Here is a 10,002-nt window from a genome sequence, read left to right as displayed (position 1 = left end):
CAGATAAGTTGATGTTAGGTGAAATGAACCCCAAGGTAAGTATTCAAATGTTTTTTTCTTTCATGTGATTGTTTTTAACATATGTATAAGATGATTTCTTTGTGGCTTTGTATGTCCCTCTTCCAAGGTATAACCCCCGCTTTTCACTGTATTTGATGTTGGTAGAATTTGTGGAGGAGAAGGGAAAAAACAAATCGTTTAAATAGGGATACAGGTGGACCCATTGCAATAATGAGATTTATAAGTCGTTATGATGAAAAACGAACTTTACAACTTTGGCGAGGGGGGGAGAGGGGTAGTGTGGGAGATGGGAAGGGATGGGAAGGGGAAACAAAGGAGGAGGCAACAATGCTTGATAAGAAATGTACTCATTATCTTGCCCATGTAATTGTAACCCCTCTATATGGTATTTTCACAATTAAAAAAAAAAAGACATGGGGATAAGAATTTTAAGTCTCAGGAAGAAACAGAGCCAGCCGAGAAACAGAAATTTTAGAAGCAATATTTTTGTTGTTGTTAGTAGTGGGGCTTCAACTCTGGGCCTGGGTGCTATCCTTGAGCTCTTCAGCTCAAGGCGAGCGCTCTACCACTTGAGCCACAGGAGATACGAGTCTCATGGACTTTCCTGCCAGGGCTGGCTTTGAACCTTGATCCTTAGCTCTCAACCTCCCGAGGAGCTAGGATTACAGGTGTGAGCCACTGGCACCAGGCTAAAATAACATTTTTTAAGATTAAAAACTTTACTCCAACAATAAAACAGAATTTGAAATTCCATTAGCAATCACCGAATATAAAACGGCAATAATGATAAAAAAGGCTTTCATATAAAAAACACGAGAAGCTTTTCCAGAAAAGAAAATCACTGTAGATGATTCAATTATAAGAAAAAAAATTACTATATATTCCTAAAACTACAAAGAGAACTGCTTTTAAAACAAAGAGAACTGCTTTCAATCTGCTACTCTATTGTCTGGGATATTTATATACATTTAGCTACATACTCAAGGGATTTTGCCACCACATCCAATTCATGACAATGAAAACTGACCTAAAATGAGAATAGGGTTCTTAGTTCTACAAAGCAACATTTCCTTTAGCAATTATTCCTCTAACCAAGAATGTCTAACGCAAAGATTGTACCAATCAACTAAAAATTTCAACTCATACTTTTATCCTATTGCAGAGTAAATTATTCCAGTGTCATCTTTATAAGACAGGACAGGTAATATCATACCACTAAATATAGTGGCAACCTAATATAGGGATATAGCACAGAACCTACAAGTTTGAGAGTTGGCTCAAAACCATCTTTATTATACTACACAAAATCTTAGGCAAATTAATACCTCTAGATTGTATTTTCCTCATCTGCTGATTTGGCACTGTGTGAATTCAATGAGCTAATGTTTGTGAGAATACCTAATACCAATGTTCAACAAATGTTAAGTGAAACAAAGAACCTAAATATATCAATAAACAAGTGATAATTAAAGAGTGATGTTTTTATAATGACTTTCACCAAAAAAAATTGCCTTTGATTTGAAATTTAAATATCACAAGTCTTCTTTCTAGAACTTCAACTAACTAGTTGGTAAGTAGGTGATGGAAACATCAAAAGGGCCACACTAACCAACCCTTTTCAATTATCACCAAAACCCTGCTCAGCAAAGATATTATCAACACATATGCACACTGACAGGCTTGATCTACGATACTCTATAATTTTAACACAGCATCCACTAAAATTAACTTTGGCATAGAAACAACCTTAATATACAGAACAATTCTTAAAGTATTTTGTGTTACCTGTACTTCAGATTACAGTCTACTAATTAAACCAGCTTTGATTATAAATAAATAAGGCAGAGATGAGCAATATTAGGTGAACTAGAAGTTCATCTAAGTCAGTTGCATTAAGTGACTACTATCCTAATGTAGTCTAGACTGGTACCTTCTAAAAATGAATGGCTATAGGTTCTAGTCTCTCAAGTTAAGCTGATTCAAAAGCAAGGTGGAAGGTAACTGGAGTGAAGTTTCCTAAGTGGTAACGATGAGAGTCTCTGATAGGAAGAATTGGTTCATAAACCTAGGAGATACCAGCCCGTATCCATGGACCAGCCCCTGGAAAACCACAGCCAGAATAGGTGAACATTTTCAATACCTTAACATCTTCCAGATACTCAATGTCTGCAGTGCAATATCCATCTTTCATTCCTCTTTTTAAAACTCTAAAACGCTTTCCTCCAACTGTATCAACCACTGACCTTCCATCAGGAAGGAAATGAACATTTCTAATTTGTAACATGCATCCATAATCTGCAAAACTAAAAGAAAAACAAGTCTGATTAGTATCAAAGTACAAGCATGCAACTTTCCCTATTTAAAGCAAGTTCTTATATAAATGTTATTTAAGTACACAAAAAACATACCCATTTTGTGTATCACTGACACACATCCCAAATTGCTTGGTTCCAGTCTGTATACTTCTTCGAATCATCAACCTGTATCTTGGCTCAAATACATGAAGAGGGCAAGGCACAGTGGGGTAGGCCATAGTACAAACAAATATTGGAACATTCTTGGTCAAGCTGAAGGAAAAGAAATTTCACTGCTATAGATCAAAGCATCCAACAAAAATAAGAAAAGTTCATAGTTGTGATGTTAATGTAAAGAGAAAAATCAATTCTCATAAAATGACTCTTCTTCATGAACAAGAATCTTCTTCATTAAGTTCATACTGATGCAATACTAATACTAAAATTTGCTTGTGATCCTCATTTAAAAGGCTTGCATTTTCAGGTACCAAGTTACCATAAAAAATTATCAAAAAAGAAATTATTATGTAATTAATATTTTTTCATTTAATCTTTTTATTAGCATCAATTAGTTATACAAGGAAGTTTATATTTAAAAACTAAGACAAAATTAATACTCATCCTCATAAATAGTGATAACTTACTCTTAAATAACAATAAGGACAAACATGAGTTCCTGCAATAGACAAAAATTCTTAGGCATTAAGAAACATTTTTTTCCAGATAACTAAAATGATGGGATACTTCTCACTGCCAGATGGGGAGATGGTAAGAGAATGATAAAGGCAGGGCCCAGTTTTGGCAAGGGTATGTGGGGACAGTCTGAAGAAAGTACACGAAATTGGCTCTCTATATCACGAATCTTATGTTGGGGGTAGGAAATATTCATGTACTTGGAACCAATTGGCTTCTTTTTAGAAATTAATGTCCAAGAACCATACATTGCAATGTAGCAATAATTTTAGTAGCCAAAACTTTGAAACAAAAAGAGGAATATGACCAACAATGGAATATGTTTGCTTTCCTCTGAAAGACATGCATGACACTGATTTAGAAAAACTGGGTAGTAAAGGGAAGAGAAGGTAATGAAATAATACTATCAGTAGGATGGCATTTTTGTTTAAAATGTATTCATCCAAACCTGGAGAAAGGGTATGTGCCAAAATGTTACTTGGGTTATACATGAAAGCATTCTCGTTTTCCAGTTTTTCTGCAAACAACTATTAATTACTTAGCAAATATTAATACAAACATGTTTAAGATACATGCTTAAAAATGCCCCCATTAAGAAGCAGCAAAGTTCTCTCATTTCTCTCCATCATTCTAGGCTCCCTATGTGAAGGACTTCACTTCTCCTCACTTTTGCCATTTCTAGAGCATTACTATACCTGGTTGTATTACTTTATTTCAGATTCTTAAATATACCTTCAGCTTTCTTACATTTAGCTTTTTCAGCGTGGGTCACAAAGGATCTGGACCTCACATCAGAAGATTTTCTATAATAAAGCCACAGAATGATCAATTCTGTGGGAAGACAAATCACCAGCAATTCCATTAAAGGAAAGTAAAAATCTTTTTTCTATGGAAGGCCACTAGTCTTCTGAAGACATTTCATGATTACACATGGAAGATTAATCTACAATTTCTTTCTTAGAGAAATACTAGATGTTCAATTTTTTTTAATAATAGGAGCAAAAAGTCACTAAATAGAAAAAAGTAAGATTGTTATTCTTCAGCATTTTCAGTAAAAGTGTTAAGAAACGTAAACCTGTGAAAGAAATTCCAAGATCCATGTGATTGTTGAAAGAGAGAAGGACATTTAAAGAAGAGTAGGAAAGCACAAAGAAAGAGTTCAGGGCAAGCGAAGTCAGGAAAACAGACCCACCATGATCAGCCATTGGTCCCTGTAAGTGTTATTTCTACTAAATCCCAGTCATGTCTGTCCGTTTGTGTTATACTAACTCAGTTTTGCTACCAGGCAGGATCTTAACTGAGGTCATTCTTCACAATTTCAGTCTTCAGCTCCCTTCCAAATCTCCAGTTGGCTAAAAATCACTTGCTAAAATAAAATAGGTGGTTTGCTTTCAACCTTCTTTCTGCTCTGCCATGACACACAGAAGAGCTGTTGTCATCATCCATACTTTCTGTTCCACCTCTCTACTCTTATTCTATTGCCTAAGGTCACTGCAGAACATTCATCCTCTGCCTTAAATACAGTTTTGGCCCAGGGAGCTAAGTCAGTAACTCCCCAGAGATCACCTGGAAACTACCTACTGAACTTTGGTAATACGAACATGTTTAAGGACATGTCTGTTGAGGACAGGAAAAGCTAACCAGTAGTATTTAAAATTCACTAGATTATTGAGGTGACAGGTTCAGCTTAGTGAGAAAGTTTCTCTTCACTATTTTCAATGGTAATATTTCATAATTTGATTAGTTTTTTATGAGAAGAAACTTACTGTGAGAGTTCAGCAGTTTCTTCATCATATATTTTTTTTCTCTCAGACAGTTCATCAGGCAGATACTTCACTATTAATTCTTCCAACAGTTGTGTGACACAGTACCTCCTATCTGCTAGATACTAAAAGACAATATTATTTTACATTCCAGTAGAAGTTTTCCTATAGTATAAAACAGGTAAAACAGTTTAACTGATATACTTAAGCCTTTATGACATACTTGAACAGTCGACTCTAAATAAATTTAATTAATGAAGGGGGTTATTACAATAGATGATGATATAGACGTAAACCTGTCTGAGGTTCTGTTTCAGAACAGTAAAGACACATGTTTACAACTTGAGCAGGGTCTTATATGTAATACTTCTTTTTTGCTATTACCACAAATCCTTCAGTGGTAACAGTTAGTCCTGCACCTGTCATCTCCCACAACGAAGGACAATTTCCACTTGATAGCTCAAGGGATTAAAGTTATCATTGTAATAGAGAGACAAAAGAATAAGGATGAAGAAAATAATGCATTTGCTTTATTTAAGAAAAGCAAGGCAATGTGTTGTTTGGCTCCTATTTTTCAAAGGCAAAGTCTATAAATTTTTGTTTGTTTGGAACTTGGGATCCTCCTGGCTCAGCTGGCTGAGCCTTAGAAGCTATATGTCACCATACTCAGTTTTTTGTTTTGTTTTGTTTTTAAAGGTAATTTTCCTTTTAGGTTTTCCTTTCAATGCTACTATCACTTAGGCTTTATGAAAATACTGCTATTGCTTCTCTTGTATGATCCATCAGGACTCTACGTAAGATGACCAGTTAGTGCTACTCCCCCTAAGTACTCTGACAAATTGCTATACATGTGCATTTTTGTGTCATTCTCTATTTCAGCTGATACTCTTGCCTAGGCAACACAGATCTATCCTCCAAGGTCTGGCTCCAATTTTACTTTTTTCATAGAGCCCTTTTTTTTTAGTTACTCCATAGTTTACCACTTTATCACAGAAAAGACACTATCCCTTGTGTAGTACTATATGGATATATTATATGTAATTAAACTAAAATCTTCTTATAGTCATGACTAGGTCAGAGTATGTACCCAGATGCCTAATACACATTTGTTAAATACAATAATAAGGAAAGTCTTGGGAAAATAAAAATCATAGAACACAGAGAAGCCATCCTTTAATCTGTAGAAGCCAACAAAAAAATAAGTGTTTTGTCAATATACAATGAAGGGTTTAGGGAATGCGAAAGTTAGGAAAAGTGGTTATCCAAGTGTTTTTCAAACCTGAATGATTCAAGGTTTGCTAAAATATGAATTACTGAACTCCACCCCCCTGAGCTTCTCATTTAGTGGATCTGGAGAGAGATCTGACAAGTTCTTAGGCAACACTGATGCTCAGATGGCCAGGAGAACATATTTTAAGAACCACTGGTCTATAAAATATAACCTTGAGCAGATAATATGTATACAACAGTTTATCGTAAGATTAGCCAACTTACAGACATTATAAAAAGCAGTCCTCTTACCTTTTTAAAATAAAATGTAATACCCATGTAATTAAAATCGACGAAGCATGACCTAAATTTTTACATTACTGATAGGAGTCTAAATCTGCGTAACATCTGTAGGAGGCAAAGCAACCTGGGAAATTACTGTAAGAGCCTCAGATATATACAACCTTTGATCCAGTAATTTATCTTCCAGAAAGTTAATTAAGGAAATAGTTAAAAAAAATTAGGGAATGGTTACAAACACTAAAGTATTGTGCACAAAAGTTTTAAATATTTTTTATAAAAAAAAAAAAAGGAAGAAGAAGATCCGGGCATTGGTGGCTTACACCCGTAATCCTAACTACTCAGGAGGCTGGGCTCTGAGGATCATGGTCCAAAGCCAGCCCAGGCAGAAAAGTCCATCTTATCTACAATTAACTACCAGAAAACTGGAAGTAGTGCTGTGAAAGTGGTAGAGCACTAAGCTGGGTGCAGGTGGCTCGAGCCTATAATCCTAGCTAATCAGGAGGCTGAGATCTGAGGATCACAGTTCAAAGCCAGCCCAGGCAAGTAAGTCCATGACTCTTGTCTCCAATAAACCACCAAAATCCGGAAGTGGCATTGTGGCTCAGGTGGTAGAGCGCTAGCCTTGTGCTGAACAGCGCAGGGACAGCGCCCAGGCCCAGAGTTCAAGCCCCAGGACCGACAAAAAGAAAAAAAAAAGTGGTAGAGCACTAGCCTTGAGCTGAAGAGCTTAAGAGACAGTGCAGAGGCCCAGAGTTAAAACCCCACAATCGACAATAAAGAAAACTTATACACTCAGTAACAGAGAATTATTATTATTCTGTTCTAAAAAATCATCTTTAAAGTACATTTAAATAAAAAAGTAGAAACAATGCAAAATTGTTGAGTACATCCAACATTATATTTTAAAAGTTGTATGATATATAATATATACAAGATAAAATATAAACTAATATGTATTCATATATTATATATTAATACATATACATACAATACTTATATGTGCAACATATATTGCATATAGTTGATTCTGATTTTACAAATGGTATTATATAGGATCTCTTCCATGTTAAAAATGGGATAAGCATTCTTAAACCCACTAATTAAATGTAATATATTCTATGTTCTATTTTCAAATAATACTTAGTATGCTTTTCTTCAACTGTTTTTTAAGACAAAGTATCTCTAAATGAAAGAATGCAGTAAATAGTTAATCTGGAACAAAATCATAAGTACACTATAGAGTTATCTAAAAAAGGTGGAAAAATAATGTTTATAATACTTGGCGAAAAATGTCATTGACAATCTCCTTAAGAGTAGTGTTATGTTAGGTTTCCTGACATTGAAAACATTTTGAAAATGATTTTGTTTTACCTATCAGGTTGGCATACCATATATCAAATGTAACAATATTAAATGTTATTATGTTAGTTATAGAGCTGTGTTTTCTCTATAGAAAATAACGGAATATTCAAAATGTTATTACTTTTGCTTTTTTATTTACATTCAAAAAGCCCTTTTTTTGTTTTGTTTTGTTTTTTGTTGGTCATGGGCCTGGGCGCTGTCCCTCAGCTCAGCCACAGCACCACTTCCGGTTTTCTGGTGGTTTACTGGAGGTAAGAATCTCATAGACTTTCCTGCCCGGGCTGGCCTTAAACCTTGATCCTCAGCTCTCAGCCTCCTGAGTAGCTAAGAGTATAGGAGTGAACAATCGGCACCCGGCCAAGCACTTCTTTCTTTAAACAATGCTGTCAATTGCCACAGACAAAACTACGTTGAAGCTGCCACTCAGTATCACAAGGCTGGAGCTACATGTGGATCATCTCCAGGTATGACTGAAGGGGTACTGTCCTCAGATTCCCTATTAGTACTGATCACTGACTTCAAGATAAGTAATATGGGGCTGGGAAGGTGGCTCAATGGTAAAGCGCTTGCCTTGCATGCATGAGGCCCTGGGTTCGATACCTCAGCACCACATAAGCAAAAAGAAAAAAGCCAGAAGTGGCTCTGTGCTCAAGTGGTAGAGCGCTAGCCTTGAGCTGAAGAGTGAGGGACAGCGCCCAGGCCCAGAGTTCAGGCCCCACAACCGGACCCCCCCCCAAAAAAAGATAAGGAATATGGGAAGCTGTGACCCCTTTCTTCTTTCTAGCCTACCACTTTCTAGAGCTACACTGAACAGAGTAGTAAATGTATTTATGGTGGCTCTTAAATTAAAGTTAACAAAATTAAATCACATTTCCTCAGTCACACTAAGCCGCAAATTATGTGCTTAAAGTCACATGTGGCTAGTTGGTTCCATACAAAATAAAGCATTTCTATTAGAGCAGGGGGTTTGACAAGACAGTTTTTTGAGATGTTAAGGAAGTTGGAACAGGACTTACATCTTGTTTAGTATTGAGGGCCAATGGCAGTACAGTATGGTTGTCCAAACAGGGTCATCATTAAACTTGAACCTATCCCTGAACAAGTAACTGACTCTTTCTCTCTTTCTCTCTCCCTCCCTCCCTCCTTCCCTGCAAAGTAGGTGTTTAGTATCTAGAATCTACCACTTTTCTCCAGTAGTACTGAGTGTATGTAACTCATTTTAAACATGATAATCATTAAATCTATAGCTGGACAGAAACCACTTGAATGAACTTGAACCAAATAAGCAGATACTTAATACAAATATTTACCTCTTTTAAGCTTTCTTTACAAAGTGGACAATATGGTGCATGATCTAAACATCGCTCAAGACAATTCTTACAGAATGAATGTCCACAAGGGGTTGTTACTGGCTCAAAAAACAACCTGAAATCAAAATACATGTTAGTTTTCACATTAAACTATACACTGGAAAAGCTTCAATTAACAATGGAACTGTTACATAAAATCTCTACTTAGAAGAGGAACAGTGGTGGATGAAAAAGGAGAGAAGTGGTAGTGATACATCTAACTATTCTCTGCTGAACCAATGTGAAGTTCTCTATCAACAAAGGTACCCTGCTCAGGTCTAGAGCCTCACTAATACAAACGCCACTGGATAGGATGGCCAATCCAAACTGAGACACATAACCAATGTAAAAAAAACCGCACAGATTTCAAAGGCTTAGTGCAAAAATAAAGAAAAATGTCTCTAATAACTGCTAGCTTTTGTTTAGCCTCTAGATTGCCATTTTATCAACTTAAAAATGGCTCTTAGTAGTACAAAAGCTTTACTAAATAAATTTATTTATAATAGGAATCCAGGCAGGTGTGGTATCACACATCTATAATCTCAGCATTTGGGAGGTAGAAGCAGAAGGACCATGAATCGAAGGCTAGTCTGGGGTACACAGTAAGATAATGTCTTAAAAGCAAAATAAAGGGTCTGGGAATGTAGCCTCGTGGTAGAATGCTTGCCTAGCATGCATGAAACCCTGGGTTCGATTCCTCAGTACCACATAAACAGAAAAAGCTGGAAGTGCGTTGTGGTTCAAGTGGTAGAGTGCTAGCCTTTAGCAAATGAAGCTCAGGGACAGTGCCCAGGCCCTGAATTCAAGCCCCAGGACTGGCAAAAACAAAATAAATATTACCAATGAATTCTAAAGAGCTCTTAGGCTTAATATTAGATGTGAATCACAATGTGGAAAAACTGGTTTACTTGTTAATTATTTCCTGAAACATAGTATTTCTGCTTTCCTTAGAAATAGTATTACAGGGCTGGGAAGGTGGCTCAGTGGTAGAGCGCTTGCCTTGCATGC

At 36.2% G+C, this 10,002-nt stretch overlaps 1 protein-coding gene across 1 annotated transcript in view; it reads right to left on the bottom strand.

Moving 5' to 3' along the window:
- Window positions 1-10,002, bottom strand: part of Lonrf1 (LON peptidase N-terminal domain and ring finger 1) — a 31,079-nt gene that overhangs the window by 4,966 nt on the left and 16,111 nt on the right. The window contains exons 8-11 of the mRNA XM_013024107.1: window positions 8,956-9,070; window positions 4,775-4,896; window positions 2,430-2,588; window positions 2,162-2,324 (exon numbers count right to left, since the gene is read on the bottom strand). Of these exons, the coding sequence (XP_012879561.1) occupies window positions 2,162-2,324; window positions 2,430-2,588; window positions 4,775-4,896; window positions 8,956-9,070 (559 nt within the window). The remainder of the gene's footprint in view (window positions 1-2,161; window positions 2,325-2,429; window positions 2,589-4,774; window positions 4,897-8,955; window positions 9,071-10,002) is intronic.

The sequence above is a fragment of the Dipodomys ordii genome, unplaced genomic scaffold (genome assembly GCF_000151885.1).
Source record: "Dipodomys ordii isolate 6190 unplaced genomic scaffold, Dord_2.0 Scaffold4, whole genome shotgun sequence".
Classification (NCBI taxonomy): domain Eukaryota; kingdom Metazoa; phylum Chordata; class Mammalia; order Rodentia; family Heteromyidae; genus Dipodomys; species Dipodomys ordii.
Note: the sequence above shows the minus strand (reverse complement) of the source record. Positions and strands in the feature narration are given on the sequence as shown.